At 46.0% G+C, this 19,947-nt stretch overlaps 1 protein-coding gene across 8 annotated transcripts in view; it reads left to right on the top strand.

Annotated features, from left to right (window-relative positions):
• LOC115405237 (rho GTPase-activating protein 12-like) overlaps positions 1–19,401 on the top strand; it is a 41,853-nt gene extending 22,452 nt beyond the window's left edge. For 3 of the 8 annotated variants that reach the window (XM_030114749.1, XM_030114748.1, XM_030114750.1), the window contains exons 3-18: positions 8,054–8,323; positions 10,065–10,271; positions 11,235–11,315; positions 12,032–12,157; positions 13,280–13,354; positions 13,993–14,054; positions 14,224–14,305; positions 15,466–15,567; positions 16,147–16,245; positions 16,523–16,625; positions 16,881–17,000; positions 17,388–17,486; positions 17,568–17,645; positions 17,722–17,856; positions 17,946–18,051; positions 18,156–19,401. In XM_030114749.1, the coding sequence (XP_029970609.1) occupies positions 8,054–8,323; positions 10,065–10,271; positions 11,235–11,315; positions 12,032–12,157; positions 13,280–13,354; positions 13,993–14,054; positions 14,224–14,305; positions 15,466–15,567; positions 16,147–16,245; positions 16,523–16,625; positions 16,881–17,000; positions 17,388–17,486; positions 17,568–17,645; positions 17,722–17,856; positions 17,946–18,051; positions 18,156–18,330 (1,920 nt within the window). In that variant the 3' untranslated portion in view covers positions 18,331–19,401. The remainder of the gene's footprint in view (positions 1–8,053; positions 8,324–10,064; positions 10,272–11,234; positions 11,316–12,031; positions 12,158–13,279; positions 13,355–13,992; positions 14,055–14,223; positions 14,306–15,465; positions 15,568–16,146; positions 16,246–16,522; positions 16,626–16,880; positions 17,001–17,387; positions 17,487–17,567; positions 17,646–17,721; positions 17,857–17,945; positions 18,052–18,155) is intronic. The other 5 variants (XM_030114751.1, XM_030114752.1, XM_030114753.1 and 2 more) reach the window with 5 other exon arrangements.
• The last annotated feature ends 546 nt before the right edge of the window (positions 19,402–19,947 follow it).

A 19,947-nucleotide genomic window follows, 5' to 3' on the forward strand; every position in this document is an offset into this window, starting at 1 on the left:
ACTCTGCTCTGAGCCTCCTTTTATCTTTGTCAGTTACACTGTGCCGATCTCAGTGCGTCGCGGCTGTGTTGTGCCTCTGTTATCTGGGTTAACAACGTATAGCTGCATTCATGTATTATGAATGGACGTGCACAAAGTCTGGCCTTTTGGATTTAGACTGAAATCATTGAGCAGACACAGCTGGGTCAGTCTGCTCTACAGTCAAGCTGTGTCTGCCGTGATGTGGTCTGACTGAGGGGCTGTGGGGTGACTGAATGTGTCCAGCACTTCAATACTGTGTTCACAAAACTCCCCATTAGCTGAATTTCACCTCTTTATCACTTTCTTAAAAGTATTGATGCTTTCACTCTCGATCTTCAAGTTTCATTTGTGTGTACAGTTTGATGCATTTCAGCTGGTTAAAAGACATATATAGAAGTCGTAAAACAAAATAGTTATTTAGAGTAGAAGATACAGAGCAACACAAACAATTTAAAAGTCAAAGGAAACCTTGCTAAAAAAATAAATATTGATTTTTGTATTTTCCTTTTTAAATGGTCAGTTTGATTTATGTACAGTTAAAATTCATGCATATAAAACATTAGAAAAGAAGCGTTACAAATCTCATCCAAACGTTTTGGTCCACTTAGGTGTAATTACAGCTAATATACGTAGCAGTTTATATTGTGGAGAACTGTTGGGTCTCTGGAACTGATGGTACTTGATTGCAGTTTGAAGGGAGTTGCTGTCTCTTTGGAAAAATAATTGGCAGCGATGCCGTGCAAGCAGTGTCACGCACACACTGCTAAATGGGAAATGAACCGATTGTGCCCAGTCTGCACCAGAGGGATTAAAACAGACACACACACACAGAGCCATCTGCTTCTTCACTTGCCAATGAAACCCAAATTCTAGTGTACAGCAGGAGGTTGTGTTTATGTAACGACCTGAGTTGACCTTTACTTGGTGAGAAAGTCCATCTTTGGCACATCTGATGCACCATCGATGAACCATTCCAACACGTCAAAACACACCTGGAGCTCAAAATCAGAACGTCCTGACAGGTGAAGGCAGGGTCCACCCGGGACAGGTCAGCAGTCCATCACAGAACAAATACAGAAATACAACCGTCTCCTCGAGAGATGCAAACGACCCCATCGGGATAGGTTCTTTGACTAGAACCACAAAAGTTTGTCAGCTCACTGTTGCAGTTTGGGGCTTTTAACCAAATGGGTGGAGGGGGAAGTTAAATCTCTTTCCTAAAACCTTTCTCATCACATCGCCCATGAGCAGGGCGTTTAATGCTCAGCTGCTCTAATAAAGTTCCATTCAAAGCAGTGAACTGTAGGAAAGTGTCGGCCCCCCGGGTCCCGGAGTTTAGTGAATTCCAAAGCAGAAAGTACACAGAGCTGCGACATCTGGAGTTTTACAGTCGTTTTAAAAACGGATTTAAAGAAAATTGGCCTTTTCCTCTCAGGTTCATAAACCCTCTTGTTTAATGGATGTGGTTTGGAACATTGCATATGGATTCGCTGACCGGGTGTGCACGCCTGAGGATGTTGTGACTGGCGTTGGCAGAGTGGCAGCCGGGCTCAGATGTGGAGACGCTCTGTATCTGTACTGCATATCTTCATCCCCCTCAGCTGTGTTGGCTTAACACAGCTGAGCTGTCATAACAGGCGTCGGGATGTAAACTTCCTCCAGTGGAGATTTAGGCAACGATCCAGTTCCAAACTATTGCAATGTAGCCACCTGTTTGGACGAACGATGTTGTGAAACGCTAACCTTAAAATTTGTTGTTTTGACTTGCTTTTAGTTATCATGTCATCCCTGGTGTCGAAGATTCATCATGGACTAAGTGTCAATCTGATCAAGTTGAAGATTTCCCCAAACATTTGTCAAGCTTAAGATTGCATTTTGACGATGTAATTCCCCAAACGTATTTATTTCCGACATGGCAACGAGGACTTACAGCTCGAGCTCAATATGTTAGATAACAAGATGAAATCCACAAAGCCCGCGCTGAAAGAGAAAGCGACGCCGTGCCTTTGTAAGTCGCATCCCATTGCAGTATGCGTCCTGAGCAGCGAGCACACCTGTCCCCTCACTACCCTCTTACATAACTTCTCACACACACACTTTTTAGTTTTGCTGGGAGGGATTGCAGGGATGCGTTCTTCCACTCTGGTCCATGTATCTTCCTGTCTGCCACAGCAGTCTAAAAAACATCAAATCAGTGTCTTCAAACATCCTGTTCTCTCACATCAATTCTGCTTGCATGCTGCATGTGGCTTTTTCAGGAATTTCCATATTTAATGAATTAGTGGGATCTTTTTTTTAATGCATGATACCTCTGCTTCACTTTACCCGGACAAATCTTCCTTAAATCAATGCCTTCAACTTTAAAATAGAAACGATCAAGGAAAACTTGTTAAAAGTTGCAGTCTGGTTTTACACTAAATCAGTGAGAAAATGGTCCCATTTAGTAAAAAAAACTCTAACATTATAAATGCTAAAAATGAGACTGATTTCATCCAGTTTTAGATTTTCCAACTCAATTTAGGATGAATAAATGGCTATGATTGCTGTTTATTAAGAATCCAGTCTACATCCTTCAACTACATCCTGATATATAAGTAATTTTGGGTTTAATATTGAGCTTCTTCTATTCTCACAGTGAATATTGTAATGGGTGAAGGTTATTAAAAAGGAAAATTCCTTCAAGGTTTTACTCAATTTGAGTCACATATGTCATAATATTGAGCCTCACAACCACTAGATCTGCTTTGTTTTATTTAATTTTTAATTGCTTTGAAATTCGATTGATTTTCATCACTTAGGTTTTAAATGAATGTTTTCCTTCTCAAGTAGTTTGCAGTGATGTTGATCGTTAATATATTAATTTATATCCTGCCAATTGTTGCATAAACATCTTACAACAATTAATGTTGAGCTAATTTTCTGCCCATCTGTGTATGCTAATGAGGTGGCTAAGACATTATTAGCACTGAAAATTAAAATCCTGCATTTATAGAGATGGCACAGGCTTGATGAAGCGGCATCTGAGTGTCTTTATATAAACACGGTGCGTGCCAGCTGCCCTGAGCGGACCCCCCCCCCTGCACCGAGCCAACCCCCGTGCAGGAGAATTAGACGTCATTAGCCACGGCCAGGCAGGTACATGGAATTAGAGGATTAATCATGCAGTGGAGGCTGTCAGCTGCCTCTCCGCCCTGTGTTTTCCTCAGATTGGATCCAGTCTGCAGCCTCATGGAGCGACGTCACCGCAGCCCAGCGTGGCTTAATGCTGAGTCACCTCCGGGAAAATTCTGCTCTTATTTTTAAAAAGAATAAAACTAAAAAGGAAACAAAGAAACCTCGTCCCCCCCAGGCCAAGCTGCAAGCGCAGACAGTGAAACTCATGCCTTGAGCAAAGCCCAATCCCCCCCCCCATTTGTTTTGCACACTTGTGTGTCATGGCATGAATGTCAGTGTCTGATAATAAAGTGTTGCGAAAGTGCTGCATTGAGGAGGAAAATAAAAAAAAAAAAAACAAAAAAGGATGAGTGTGTGTTGAGGTATCGTTTCGAAAGCCGTCGGGAATATCACTCATCCCCCCGTGGAGGAGGGCGAGCGGCGTCAGGACAGCTGCTGCTTAGCGCTCACAAGCAGGAACACGCACATCCAGAGACACTGGAACACGTCAGCGTCTCCATCACTGCTGTCCATGTGTGCATCTCGTCACTCCGTCTGCTCACGCTCATCCTTCATGGACGGGTCATTGGCTCGTTATATAAGTCCATTTCACATTTCCAGAGAGTCACTGACACCAATGATAAAGGGTTGAATTAATCACTTGAAATGTTGTGTGAAGTGAGGTCATGGATGTTGGTTGGTGAAATAGATATAGAGCTGCAATTTTACAACAAAGACTTAAGATTGACATTTTTCACATTTGCTGAACTTTTGTAGCTCATTTCATTTTACTGTTTTTGATCAATTGCGGCAAAATTGTAAAACTCTAAGGTCATTGGAGTAAAATGTTACTTCATTGAGAGTTTTATTTGAGTTCTAATGTGAAAATCCTTATGTTGAAGAGCCTGTAACTTTGAATTATTGCTCTTTATCAGCCTCATTTCTCAGTTGCTGCTTCTTTTTTGCCCTTGAATCAGCCTGCTTTCTGCTTGAAGGAGAGCGGTGTGCACCTGTGACATTGTGCATCGTTCCTCCTTCAGGAGCTCACTTCACACTCTTCATTGTATTTCTCTGGCTGAGCATTGTCTGCTCTTTTCTCTTGTCGGATGTCATTTTTGCCGGCGTTGCGTAAACCGCCCCGGGTGGTGCTGGTGTTTCAAGTTCTTTCCGTGTTTTTCTCTCTTCCTTGTTATTCAGTCCCGTCAGATTTACCGAGATTACCTCAGACCGGCCTGAAAGAGGCACTGATCTCTAATGGATGTGTGTTTTACAAGCTCCGGGCTTTCTCAAGGTCTCTCGGGGAATGCTGCTGGACCCAAATCACTCTGTCATCTTCTATATTTGCTCCTTCACTGATCCAAATTCTTGATGTTTTTGCCCAACGCTTCTTGTTATGCATGCATGACACAATTTTAGCTGACGCCTCATTCTTTCCATGTGTTGTAAGATCTGTGATTATTTTCCTAATCTCATCAGGAAATACAGTCTAGTCATTTTTCCATTTCTGATACAACCTCACTTCTTCCGGTTTCAATCACCCTGGGAGTTTCACTGATCATCTGTCCCACAACAGTGTGGAATGTGGTGCCGGTGTACAGAGCAGTAAAAGACTGAGACGAAATGTCCTCCTGGTGTGCGGGAAAACCTCTGCATTTCTGCTTTCTTCAGCTACGTCCGCGCCAAGAGGGACACATGAAAAATCATATCCGACTTCAGTTATGCAATATCGAGCTAACCACAGCCGTGCCTGATGGTGAGCATACAAAGCAGTGGTACAACTCCCAGTCTCAGTGAAACTAACAGCTAAATGCACCAGGAAACGGACGCCAGGGAGGTTTTGTTTGGTTTTGCGGGCATATTTGTGCATGTGCAAACACATCAGCCGAACACAAACCGACTCACAGCTTGGCAGCGGCGTGCTGTGAGCATATTTCTGTGTGTTTGTTGTTGTGTGTGCACGGCTCAGCTCCCTGTGGTATGCAGCAGAGCAGGTTCACCTGTGTCACACAGTTAGGAGGAGGAGGAGGAGGAGAGGGAGCCCATCCTCTTCCTCTCAAATCCCCGGGACGTCCCTTTAACACACGGAGAAACTTTACTGTGAGGCTGCCACCTAAAGGGCGTCACCTTCAGCGTGATGCTCTGCGCCCAAGCAGACATCACCATCATAATGAATGTACTCTGGTTTAATTTAAGTGCTTTTGTGCTTAAATCGGCCATAAATCAGGACGGCAGCATTTGCATTGAGTGAAGACAGTGTTCTGAATATCTCACCAGACCAGTCTAAACACACACATCTCCAGACATTTCTGTCTTACATTAGCAGCAGTGTATTCACTGCCTGAAGCGCCGTCCGAACTCATCTCTCCTTCCTGTCTGTCTTTTTGTTTTCTCCGCCGGTTCTCATGTGGCTTATTTCCAGTTGAAGAACTCGGCGCCGGTTTATTACTGTTCAGCTGCCGGCTGTACAGATAAGACTGTGTGACTTGCGCTTTGCACAAATGTCAGCGCTGCTCCTCGTCCTTTTTCCTCTCGGTGTCCATTAACTGCTGCTCGGGCTCTGAAAGAGGGAATTAGGAGCTGCAGTCGGAAGTGTTAATTGGCTGCTGCTGCAGCGGCAGCGGTGGCGTTAGCGTACCCTCCACCTCATGGTCGTGTTCTCCCCTCATACGATTGCAGCTATGATATCTGGTCAGACCTGTAACCAAGTCTAAGCTAACCTCCCCTTTTAACAAGCAAGTCATCTGCAGTTGCAAATATTTGTCATTAACGGTCTGTTCAGTTCTTCTTGCTGCTGATTGGCTGATGTCCTGACGTCTGTGTCACCTTTATCCAGGTTTTGCGCCATGCAGCGTGTTCGAATCCCCGTTCATCTGTGCAACACGCAGGGACAGTCTGTCCCCCCCGCTGACCTTTCTTTAAAGCAGTGTACTGTCAACAGGAAGCTGCTCCCTCGTAGCGAGAGGTCAACCTCCTAATGTCCCAGCGTGGTTTTCGAGGTTTCGGAGCTCAGTATTGATTAGGTGGTCAATCTGTTCGCACCAGATGTCCGGCACCAGCTGCTCAGGAATATACAGCTATGATCACCCAGTCAGGAGACTCACGGTGCATTTTTAATGAGCCCGTCTGGATGCAACGACTTAAGAGGTGTGTTCGTTAGGAGGAGCACAAATTTGTCTGACTTACCTGCAAGATTAGGATCTATTTGATCCATTTACCAAAATGATTTTCAAAGCTAACGGCCAAACGTCAGGTTCCAAAAACTTCATGAAGCACATCTGGACACGTTTTATCATTGTGGGACCTAACCTCATGGTAAATGTCTCTGAAGTTGTTTCAATACAAGATTTTGCAGCTATGAGAGGAAGAGCATGGTTTTGTTGCAACCTCCTGGCCAGTTTCTCAACGGTCGATTGACTACCAAAACTTCCCCTTTGACAGATCCACAAGTCACACATGTTCACCCTGCACTGTGACACAGGAAGCCCACAGAGCAGCGTCGCACGCCGCTGAACACAGACGGCCAGCTGCTGCCCACAACCTCAACATTTGACAAATACCATGGCAATAACTCGACTGAGGAGAAGTTTTTTCCGAGCCATCTCACCACATGAAGAGGACGATGTGTTTGCTAGTTGCTCTCCTCCGGAGGTAATCTTTAGCTAGTTTATAATTCATCGTAACTTTTCTTTGGTGAATTGATGTAAAAACAGTCCTGTGAAGTGTATTTGTGTGGTGCGACATTGTCTTGCCCAGAACTTTTCCCTCCTCCTGTCCCGTTTATTGGATTCTTGCGGGTACCTCCAGCTGTTTGGTTGGCTCGTGCATATTTCATCCCTATTGATCCCCGTGCAATAAAAACATCACAGAGCCAGTGTTGGGACGCCGCGGGGGAGCGGCATTATTTATGACTCTCTCTCTCTCTCTCGCCGCCCTGTCACTCTGCAGACAGGCAGCGTCGTTTTAATGCCAGCATGAAATAATCATGACAAGAAGCCCATTGACTGGATCAGATCTGCATGTGGTTGTTGCTGTGTCATTCCAGAGACGCAACAGAAACTTTTCCTGTTTGAAGTTAATTTCTCAAATCCTGATTGTCACCTGCAGAACTGACAGTTAGAGAAGACTCTCCCTTAATTGTATTAGTAGTTTGTTGGTCAGGTTACCTCTCCTGTTCAACAGGAATATTTCAGTCATGTATTAGTAACGGGAGTTTTCCTTTCAACCAAGATAAAATTGATACAGGACCGGATGGTAATCTTAAAATACTTCTTCATTTCCTCTTTCTACTTGTCTATATTGTGTTTTTTGGGGATTTTGTTTTTCTCATGAGAAAAACGTATAGGCTTGATTCTGTTTGCAGCTGTGAAAATGAACACTGTTCAGCACCTTTAGTCAGTTTTGCTTCCTTATTTCCTTCGAAAACACACATTTGTGCCACTCGGTTGTATAAAAGCGGCCGTTTCCTTCCTCTATCGACCTGCTCTGCCTTCATTCAGTGGTGTCTTCCTCTCCGGCCCGCCGTGGCTCTCCTCAGTTCGAATTGTTATTTATTCTCACGACCTTTCAGCCGTTGGGTTTGTTCTCCGGCGCTGAGCGTGCGGAGTGTGGAGTAAACCGTAAACCGGCTGGGAAGATGAAGCAATGAACTCCACGTGCAGCTCGATGGGAACGCGGTGTTCACGGTGTGGGGGTGAGACGTTTGATGTGCACTCTGTTTTAAGACGTTTCAAATCAAAGTGTCCACCAGCTGGTGATTTACAGCCCGAGCTGTGAATTTCTCACGCCTTGGCCTCTCGCTCCCTGTCCGGGAACTTTTACATAACAGGCTGAGATCTCCTCCGAGTGACTCACGCCTCGGTCACTGCTTCCTCATCCTCAGACGGTGTCCTCGTCGGGCCAAGGCCGCTCCGACTCGCCCGTCTACACAAACCTCCAGGAGCTGAAGATCACCAACACAAACCAGCCGCCTCCGCCCTCCGGCTCGCCGCTGCACGTTCACGGAGACTGGGAGGCCTACAAGGACCAGAACGGCCGGCTCTACTACTACAACCGCTGCACGCAGGAGAGGACCTGGAAGCCCCCGCGGACCCGGGACGCCAGCATCGGACACTCCCGAGGAGAGAGCCACAGCACCTCAGAGAGCACCGAGGTAAAGCTGCCGAGGCAACACTCCACGCATGCACGGTACACAGGTCAAGGTCTGTTTCAAGGTAGGATGAGGAAATTCAAGAATCACCAGAACCCTGCTTTGAACAAGGATCAAGAAGAATCCGATTGATAGAAAGTTTAAAAATAGTGAGGAAAGCCCAAATAAAAATAGAACAGCATAAATAAGCAAACACTGCAAACTCTACGTTTGTCAGGATGCACCAACACCAAGTACAAGTCCAAGCTTTTAGCTTTTTGCTTATGCCAAGTACCTAAATGCCATAAAGCTGAATTCATAGTTCATGTGGAAACAATACGCCAAGGTTATGCTATAAACCACCTCGGCACGGCCTCAGAGTCGACGCCATTGCTCCTCCGTTAGACTTGCAGCCGACAGCATGCAGCACAGCACGGAGTGAAATCCCTAGAACATAGGTTGCTTGTTGGCTGTTTATGTACATCACAACAGAACTTTTATAATTAAAGGGTTTCCGGAATGCAGCATAATCAAAACGTTAATGGAACTTCTCTGACGTGTAGTAATTGAACATACACAGGACGGTTCCATTCAATGGTTTTCCTCCACATATATGAGTAGATGGACAGCAGTAAAGTGTGCATTCACTGCTATTTACTTGACTGTCAGGGTCTGCATCTCAATACAAAACACAAAATGGCAAAAAAAAGCAGTTTTCAGGACGTTAGGGTAGTGCCTTCTCAGTGCTCCAGCACTCATCCATTCACACCATGGTGGCAGATCTCATGCTGATTGTTGGGAGCGTTTCATATGTTTGACACTCTTCACCGAGCATAGACATTAAACACTGAGCTGAAGCTCATGATGAGCATTTCAAACTCAGCTTTTGTATCCATGATTCATCCATTTAAAGCATAAATCTAAAGTATTTTTAATAACCACATAATGGTTTCAGTCAAGTTCGAGTCATAAAAACACTTGTTGCCTCTGCTGGTGTCAGAGCATCATGACTCAGTGCCAAACATCAAATCCATAACGATTACTGCACGACAGTACTTGATCCGTCGTGTCTGTGGTCTCATAACCAATTCGCTTCATGCAGACACGCTGGATTGCTCCTCCAGCACTCACAGATCGGTTAGATTCAAATTATCAGGAAAAATACATCTGGGAGAAAATGAACAATGTCGTCGTTCTTTTCCAACACACAGGTTAATTATGCAGCATCTCCGAAATGATTCATTCCCCACGAGTAAACAAAAAAAAACACATGCACCTTTCCTTCGTTTTGAAATTGCAGGAGTCTGTATTCATTTTTCTTAAATTGGCTGTAGCAGATCAACAGGAAATGACTTTTTTTTTCTCCCTAAGCTCAGACACCTTCAGTGACATAACACATTCCAAATGTACCAGGACTCCTGTCAGCCTGCTCCATTAAAAAGCTGCACCACAGTGCCACCTACAGGCCAGAAGCAGTCACTGTAGCTTCTCCTGTCCTGCGTCTGGGTGCAGGGTTTAGACTTCTCTGTCCAAAATCAAGCATGAGCACAAGGTGTGGTGTCTTCTGGCTCTCTGGGCTGTGTTATTGCTGATGTGGGGGCAGTTCTCTGGTGATTTATTGGTTGTGGGTGCATGACCTGTCTTTCCTGCTTTGTGACTTCATGGTGAAAAATGTCCCCTGTCTGTTCCTCTCTCTTGTTCTTCTCTCTCTCTCTCTCTCTCTCTCTCTCTCTCTCTCTCTCTCTCTCTCTCTCTGTGGTGGTAGAGCACGCCTCTCTCGCTGTCACCCTCCTTCCTCCCCTTCCTCTCGCTCTCCATCGGCCGGCTGCAGCCTCTGTCGTCGGAGGACACGTGCTTCAGTACCTACTCGAGCCAGTCAGACAGCCAGTATGGCTCGCCGCCGCGCGGCTGGTCCGAGGAGATGGACGAGCACGGCCACACGCTGTACGTCAGCGACTATACTAACGAGAAGGTACCGGCTGCCACGGGGCTCTCCGCTCGGTCCTCACCGTCATTCACGCTCAGGCTCCAAAACTAACGTCAATCAGTGCGAAGTTGTTCTGACTTTCCCCTCCGAACACACACAAATACAGATGCATCTCCAAAACTGAATGAAGTCGATTTTGGTCTGGGTGTCTCGTTTGCCGAGTTAGCATATTCTGTGGGTTTAATTAGTTTTTGACTGATAAAATCCACTTGCTGTGGATTATTGAAAGCTGAAATACATCAAATGTTTGACCATTGTGCCTCTGGGTTGTGAGAAGAAGCCTTTTTTCTCCAGAATTGGATGAAGTGGTATAAAAGATGTATGAAATAAAAGTCAGCTTTCTCTATAATTAAATCCAAACAGTGAAACTTGGAAATATCCTCCACATTATAATTTATCTCCGTTTTCATGAATAGAAATAACAAATTATTTCACTTCTCAGTTCTTTTGAGATGCACCTGTGCATGATCTGAATCAGGAATGTCAAACACATTTTGGTTCAGGGGCCACATTTGGCCTTGAGTGGGCCGGACCGGTAAAATAATGCCACGATCACCTTGAAATTTTAACTTTAAGGTTTGTCTGTGTTGTGGCTCAAATTGTTCGTGATGAAAATGTCTATATCCAAACTCAACATATAGCCAAATTTATTGAAATCCTCTGGTGCAAAATGCAGTTTTTTTGCAAACTCAGCCTGACAGCATGGCTTTGATACTAGACATAGTTTCTCAATTTGGGTCTCAGTGTCGTTTTGTGTCCACAACACTTAAGAAATTTGTTAACTAATATAGTTTTCTTTACATTTTTTTTGCGGGCCGTTTTGGTCCACAGGCCTTATGTTTGACACCCCTGCTCTAAAACATCAATTCCTTCATTGTTGAAGTCTGGCTATGATCCTACTGCCCCGGGTGACTGTGGCTGCTCTCTGGTCTGTCTTTGTGCTGCCAGTGGTTAAAGCACGTTGACGAGCAGGGAAGGCCTTATTACTACAGTGCAGACGGCTCCAGGTCAGAGTGGGAGCTGCCCAAGGTAAGCCCCCCCCCCCCACCCCGTATCTTCTCAATCTGGCGCAGCTGAGCAAAGCGTTCGCGCAGCTCAAAGTGACAGGTGTGACGACTTCAGCACTGCACAAAACAGCATGACGTGACAGAAAAAGCAAATAATTCAAACCTCCTCACGACACCGCCGTGGCTGACAGCTCATCCATAAACACACACAGGCGATTCATATTTCTGTTTAAGTAGATGGGTTCTTCCGGAGTTTATTGCTGATCTTAATAACGGTATTTATCGTTGCAGTTATTGTCCAATTTTCAGTCTGATCCGGTTCTGATTCTGTAGTTATTATTATAGCAACTCTTTTGTTTTTTTGTGTTTTAGCTGGCTGAGAGAGTGCCGGATCCCATTATGTTTCACTGCTTCATGGAAGCCCACACAAGGGTTCCATTTGACAATAAACGAGAAAATTGGATGAAAGCCTCCATTACTGAGCAGCTGAAAACCTCAAGTTCAAAAATGTTAACTTTTTCAATAAAAGCTACAGATTTTGCATCACTTTATCATCAAAATGCAGCATTTTAAAACGACTTCAGGTGAACCTATGGCCTGTTGTGTTGACATTTTGGATGTAATGACACTTGAACTGAATCATGCAAACACACTGTACCTCAGATTACATTCGTACCATACATCAGTGAAGCTAAGAGGGTATAGATGGGAAATAACGAAGTATTTCCCCCCCTCCAGTACCTCTCCCCTCCCCAGCTGTCTGGAGACGCTCCGAAGAGCCGCAGTCTGGACAGGAAGCACACCGACCCCATCGTGCTCACCAAGTGGAGGCACAGCACCTATGTCCAGGATCCCAGCGACAAGGTCTGACCCCCCCCCCTCATCTGTAATCTGTGGGAAACATCCCCGTAATATAAGCCCTGACTCCAGTTTCATCTGTCTGAGGCTCTCTTCACACGACCACGGTTTCAAGTGAAAAAGCCAAGCTTTCGATTTGTCTGTTTACACGACAAATGTGCTCGAGACAAGGAGTTCGCAGCTTTCTGAAAAGAGCTTCCAAAGTGGAACTTTTTGAAAGCGCTCCACCAAAGAGGAGAAATTGCCACTTTTTAAAATGTTCTTTTTTAGTGGAAAGTTAAAAAAAAATAAAATAATTAAAAATAGTTTTTCTGTGCATGCATGAGCGCCTTCCATTTTTCAGCATTTCTTCCATTCGTGTGTAATTCGACACCGTTTTCAAAACATTGCCGTCCGAACCGGAAACGCCAAAACGGTGCAGTTTCACTTGAAACGCAGTCGTGCGAACGGGGCCGAAGCCTTCAACATTTGCAGCTGCTGATTGTTGTGTCCACCTGTGAACTCTCCGGTCGGGCCCCAGACTCTCGGTTGTAGACCGGCCGGTTTGAAGCGGTCCCTAAAAGCCAGGCGCTTCTTCTCTGCACGCCGTCACCCCTACAAACACCAAGTCAGTAGACTGTAAGGCCCTGCTCTCCAATCCGGCCACCTGATCAGCTTGCATGAGAACAATCATCCCACACCAGAAGTGACGATTAGAGAACGTCTGACTCCAGAGCGACACCCTGCAGTTGATTGTTCATTCACTTCAGTAATTTCATCAAATTCCCACCAATCACAAACCAATGAGAGCGAACGCCGACGTTCTGTGACTTATCTTGGATAAAATATCCATTACGCTGAAACATGAAGTGCTATTGAATTGCATGAGCCTTCAGAGAGCGCCTGACCTGCATCCTCTTCTTAATTAATAATCCATTTGTGGCTCCTGAACAGCACAGAGGTGCTCCACACGCTTAGCGGCGCCGTTACCTCTCCAGTAATTACAGCACACACTTTCAGCTGCCTGTGTTTTCTTAACCTTGCATCATTTTCTCATTAACCTTCCTCTGTTGGCCCGTGTGACACTGTTGTCTTTTTTTTTTATTTTTTCTTTTTTTTTTTTCTCATTCCTCTGTCTTCCACCTTTAGGACGCTCACCTGGCCCCCAAGCCCCCCTCTCCTGACTCTGACTCCTGCCCTTCATCTCCCAAGCCCCCCGCCTCTGTTAGTACTCACCACTAACCTCGCCTCCTGCAGGGGTTTAACTCACACCGCCAGTGTTGCATCATGTCGCAGACTTCCTACACCGGGCTGAACACACTGCAAGCAGATGGAGAGGAAACTTTGAAAAGGATTTTTTTTTTTTTTTGCTTAAAAGTACAATTGGGAGATAAGAGAAATAAAGAGCCTGTGTGGGAAGTCTGATCACCGTCATGGTTTGGACATATTCCTTGGTCTTGCATGAAAATGTTGTAACACTTTGTATTTTTTTTTTTTTTAGTGTAAATCTGCACATACTGGTCTTTACAAATGTTTTTAATAATCAAGAAATTCTTATCTTAAAAAAGAAATTACTGTCTACAAAACTTGTCTCCAAAAATGAGTAAATATGAACTATCTGAATCATGTCGACGTTACGTACGTCACTTAAAATCCCTCCGTGTGTCGGAGTGACTGGTTAAATGCAGCACCTGTAGCCTCACTCCATTGTGTGCTGGTTTTTATTGAAGCTGTGCTTTGACGTGTTCCGATCTCTCACATGATCCATCAGTTTGTAAAGTGACTTTTTCCACGTCAAAGCAAAAGTACTGATGATCTGTTTCCTTCTTTTTTTTGTTTTTAAATTACTGTTACCTCTGTAGCCGTCTGAGAAGTGTGGCGTCCTCAACGTGACAAAGATTACAGAGAACGGCAAGAAAGTCAGGTGAGTGTGAACAACTGTTCATCGACAGTCCTGAGGACGAGGAGCTGTCACAGTGTAGAAATATGTTGTTATTGATTTATTACATTTAACTTTCCAACGACATTCTTACGGTTTGAGACACACCTGCACACAGGCAGCCTCCACAGAGTGGCTTCTCTTTGTGTTGCAGGAAGAATTGGACTTCTTCTTGGACAGTGCTTCAAGGTTCAAGACTGCTGTTTGCTAAAGGTCAAGGAGGCGGGACCAGCTGGGTGAGTGAGTGACGGGCAGACAGGAGCAGAATGCGTTCCATGATTTCACTCGGGTCCACTGAGCAGAGCAGGAGAGCCATTTCAGCCACAGCTGCGCTCTGCAGGAGGATAAACTGCACCGAAACTTTATGTTGAATTGATGTAACAGAGTTTCATGGTCACAAGTTTTCCACTATTAAAGATCCTCTATTTCTCCTTTTTGAAAGGAATGTGCATTTGTGGCATGAGCAGCAGAGCTGAATGAAAGATTTTCCGCCCATGCAAAATGCAAACAACTTTCATACTCAACCCACAAATGCACCTTCCCTGCAAAAGAGGGCACAGTTTAAAGGAAAAAAATCATCTGGATGTCCAGTGATACGTTGTTACAGCAGAGAAATAATCTACCAGCCATTAGAGTTGAATTTTCTCTGTTTCCTTTTCTTCCCGTGCCTCTGACTCTTGACCTTTGGCCTCATCCTGCTATCGTCCTTTTCTGTACCTCCCACCCGCGCAGCCGTACTGCCCCGGTGGCTCCTTGCCTGAATTCCTCCTGTCTGTGTTGAGTAGCTGGAGGCCGTCGGCGAAGAAACGCCGCGCCGCCCGCTTTGACCGAGCCTCCTCTGTATGTGCTCCCTCCTTCCTTCCTCCTGCTCCTCTGCATGTCGCCGCTCCCACCTCCGACCCCCGGTCACATCGGAAGCAGCCCTCATACGTACCCCCGTGCGATTATTAGTCCCCGCCTCTGCTTTGTTTTGCAGCGATGAGATTAAATCGGCGTGGTTTTTCCTTGTGTACGATGCAGGTGTTGGTTAGGGGGAGGTCCGCGGGGGTCCGGTGCTTTCTGATTGCACAAACAGCGTGAGGCACAGAGGCAGGATTAGCACTCGGTTTTCAGTGGCGTGTTCAGGCTGAGAAAACAGAAATGGGAACCCCCGTAGTCGCGTTATTGCACTTTCTGTTTGGAAGTCTCTGCATATTTTACAGCTCATGTAGAAATCTGTGAAACTAAACTGCACACATGAGCCACCATCACATCGAATCAGCCCCCCTGCACTTGTTTTTTGCTGCATGGTCAGACATTAGATCACTTATGATGCAGAAACTGACCCAGTGTGTGTGTGAGTGTGTGTGTGTGTGTGTGTGCTGACATCTGATTCCCGCTGTTTCCGTCTGTCTAGTTTGGAGGGAGTCAGTCCAAGCCAGAGTTCACTGTAGACCTGAGGGGCGGCTCGGTGGAATGGGCCTCGAAAGACAAATCCAGCAAGAAGCACGTCATCGAGGTGAGGCTGAAATCAAACGTCGGCTCACCAGTCAGACTTCAGTCATGTATCAGCAGGCCCTGCACTCTTTCATTTCCTCTTTTTTTTGCCTCTTATGGCCACTGTAAGGACTCGTATGCCGGTGCAAAGCGAGTTTGTTCAGCTTTGAATTGTCCAGATATCATTTACAGTCTAGTTAAAGGGTCTGCAGCCTGTGTCTCTTCAGCCAAGACCAGGAAATTAGATTTAAATGACTGCACTTATTATATTTAGATTTATTTGTAACCCCAACTCCTTAAAAAGATTCATGCATTCTGGCTAAAAGCAAAAAGGTAAAATGTCTTCTTCAAACGGTTGACAGATGTCTGGCTTTGGAGTGGTGATAATTAGTTTGGAACTGAAGGCAAATGAGGCTAAATCTGGAATCATCCTGAAACCTGAACCGCAGAAATTCAGGTTTGTGTTTGAGGATCAGCTGTGAGGTGATGAGGAAGAGGGTCGGCATGCGTCTCTTATCGATATTGAACATAATAGACGTTCAGGCGTTCAGGCTTCAGCGTCTCTGCGTGGCTGACGGTTTGAATCGTCTCCTGATTGCAGCTGAAGACTCGACAGGGCACCGAGCTGCTGATCCAGTCCGAGAACGACAACGTCATCTCGGAGTGGTACCGAGCGCTGCAGGACACCATCAGCACGCACGTAAGCACGGGAACCAGTCCGAGCCCTGTCGATTGATTCATAGATGGACACCTGATCAGTTACATGGACTTCATTTCAGCTGCCGTAAATTAATAAAACGCAAATTCCTTCATCGTAGTTTCAGTTTGACTTCACCTTCAGTCAGTAGATTGAAATATTTCACTCCTGAAAGGACGAAGTGCACAGGTTGACTTTTACAGCCACTATCTCACTTCCTTGTGTCTATTGTGTTTGTTGTGTGCTCGTGTGTGTGTGTGTTTGTGTGTGTGTTTCTCAGGCTTGGGAGTCAGATGAAGCCATTGAAGAGGACATGCCGGAGTCGCCCGGCGTGGAGAAACACGACAAAGAGAAGGAACACAGAGACTCCAAGAAAGGCAGAGGTGTGTGTTTGTGTGTGTGTATGCATGCGTGCACGTGCATCTCTAATAGACGTATTGTGTTATTGTGAAGCAGTAACACACTACAAAGTCCCGCTGACACCCGCCATAAAATCACAAAACGAAAGTCCAAAGTAGAGAAGCAGCAACCACGGCTCCTCAGTCTGTGGTCATTCGAACGTGGATCCGGCGCCATGGCGGTCAGCGTGCTGAGGCGAGTGGTGAATAACGCCGTCCTGTTTCATCGTCCCCCCACAGCCATGAAGACCTCCACCAGCATGGACGCCTCCGACAACAAGAAGACCCGGCACAAGCTGAAGAAGTTCCTGACCCGCCGGCCCACGCTGCAAGCCGTCAGGGACAAGGGATACATCAAAGGTTGGGAGCAGCTGAGCAGCTTTTAACTTGACTTTATCTACTCATTTATGTGCAACGAGCCATGTGTGTTTTGTTGTTGTTTTTTTTTTTTAAAAAACAAGCTGAAGAGTTTTAGTCAAGGAAGTAGATGATAATAGGCACATGCAGGATTTATACATTTATTTATTTGTGAAGTAAAAACAGTTTTTAGGTTCTTTAAACCACGAAAACCTTTTAATTATTTAAAAACCAACTCTGTTCACGTTTATTTTAATAAAACTTTACAGCTTGTTTACAGCTTGTTTACAGCGTAGACTCTTCCACTATGATCAGCCAGGAAAATATCACGTTTTGATAATGATTTACCGGTAATAAAGATTCACAGTTCCGCTGATCTCCCCCCCTCAGATCAGGTTTTCGGCTGCAGCCTGGACGATCTGTGCCACAGGGAGAACAGCACGGTGCCCGGCTTCGTCAGAATGTGCATCGATCACGTGGAGAACAGCGGTGGGTGACTCCAGCGATGCAGCTGCGGTTTGGTGGCGGTCTTTCGATTGTGGCTAAACTTGCGCGGATCTCGCCCTGCAGGACTCAGCGTGGACGGACTCTACCGAGTGAGCGGCAACCTGGCCATCATACAGAAGCTGCGGTTCGCCGTCAATCACGGTAAGCAGTCGGAGAGATCCGGTCCGGAGTTTGAGATGCTGAGAGCGGGAACTGAGGGTTTGTGGTGTGTGTCCAGATGAGAAGGTGAACCTGGCGGAGGACAAGTGGGAGGACATCCACGTGACCACCGGAGCGTTGAAGATGTACTTCCGAGAGCTGCCCGAGCCGCTCTTCACCTACGCTCTCTTCCACGACTTTGTCAACGCCATCAGTACGCCTTCACTCGCGCATTCACTGCGACCTGCTGCCTGTGTCTCAAAGCATTGTGGGGAAACCTAAAATGTGCTTCTCGTCCTGCAGAGATTCCCGACAACAAGCAGCGAGTGGAAGCCATCAGAGATCTGGTGCGACAGCTGCCGAAGCCCAACCACGACACCATGCAGGCTCTCTTCAAACACCTCAGGAAGTAAGCAAGTTCTGTCGTGGTTGTTTTTGGCTTTGGTTTCAGAGGTAGAAGAGCAGCAGTCTGAGTTTGCGACTGTGTCCCTGCTTCCCTCTCGTCTCCTCCAGAGTGATCGACTGCGGGGAGGAGAACCGCATGAACACCCAGAGCGTCGCCATCGTGTTCGGCCCCACGCTGCTGCGGCCCGAAACCGAGGTGTGGAACATCGCGGTGCACATGGTCTATCAGAACCAGATCGTGGAGCTCATACTGAGCGAGTACGAGAAGATCTTCGGCAGGTAGACGGCGGCGGACCGGCCTCCTCCTGGAGTTTTTTTTTTTTTTTCCTTTTTCTTTTTTCATTTTTTTGCGTTGGTTTTTCCACGACCGCCCGGGCGCAGCGTCTCATCTCAACCCATCGGTCTTCTGGCTCCTCCGACCTCTGCGGGCCGAACGAGGCCGCGCGCTCACATCGTATCAACCCAACCGTAGACGACCAACTAGCGACCAAAACGTTGACTCTTTGCACTTTTTCAGCATCTGGTTTTTTGTTTTTTGTTTTTTTTTTTTTTCATTTTGTGCCACTTCACTGCAAAACGTGACGTCTTCCTGTCCCGACACTGGATCCCTGGAAGTGGTGGTGAGCGCAGACCAAAGGAGGGGCAGAGGAGCTGTCAGGGCAGCGTCAGTATTGAGGGTGAAGCCAGTCCGTCACTTCTTCATGAACCACACCGACTCCACCCCGCTGTCAGCTCGGCTCCGGATGTTCATACGGACACACTAAGAGGTGGAGCAAGTTGAAGCCAGAAAAAGGGAACGAGAGATGAGTCTCATTCTTTTCTATTACTTCCCACTGTTGTTTTCTTCTTCTCTCTGGACCGTCTTCTCGCCGCCATCCTCCAGGACCGAGGTCCTCTGAACACACAGCGGTTCCGCACCACTCTGTATTATATCTGCACGCCTCCCCCGCCCGCCCCCCCGCCTCGCCTGGACCTTTAGAACAAATCATCTCACAGCAGCAACTTGAACTTGAACAGATAAAACTAAACAAAGCAAAGCAAAGCAAAACTACGGTACTCAGCTGTTTCAACATGTTGGGGGCGAAGCCGCCTCCAAAGACTCCAAATGTCTGGATGTACAGTGTTTCTGTGCACGTGAACGAGGGCTGGATGGATGAATGGATTTAATGATTGTATTGTATAAATAGTAAATATAAAGTACTTATATGCCTGGAGTGTTAAAACTATGACGGGAGGGAGGAGTCACTATTTTGTGATAACTGTGTGACCAACAGATGGGAGGAAGTAGTTCTAAAATAGGGATGTGGAGGGGATTCTGTTGGCTGTATCAAACTGGAATAAAGACCTCGAATAACAGATATTTCAGAGTGGAGTTTGTGACGGTCGCGTCTTCAAAGTGAAAGTCAGAGCTGAGAGCAGAGGCCTGGAAAAAAACACACTTGTTCAGATTTATTGAAGGGCGCAGCGGTTATAGTGAGATGTTTATTGAACTTCCTACAGCAGATTAGATTATATATTCCAAGATTAGGGTCTTTTGTTGTCTCTTATAACAGAAAACGTAAAATGAGGACTTAGCAAATATAAAATTGTTTATACTAAGTGATGTCCCTTATTCAATGGGAAAACGCTGAAATCATGGATGCTGTGGACTGAAGATGGAGCGAGACCGTTCAGCCTGTTCCACATTGGAGAATTCCCCCATCCGGACGTCTCTTTCAGGTAAGGTTTTCAAATTTCAGCTGAACGACACACTGGCTGCAGCGTGGAGGAGAACCAGAGTCTCCCAAAGGAAATCCTCACATCCTGTCGTCAGATGATATGACGTGACGGATAAACTGTCGTTGGAGCAAACTTTGTTGCATGAATTCAGCCCTCCCCTCAGTGGAGTCCTGGAAACGCG

This window comes from Salarias fasciatus, chromosome 18, assembly GCF_902148845.1.
Source record: "Salarias fasciatus chromosome 18, fSalaFa1.1, whole genome shotgun sequence".
NCBI lineage: Eukaryota > Metazoa > Chordata > Actinopteri > Blenniiformes > Blenniidae > Salarias > Salarias fasciatus.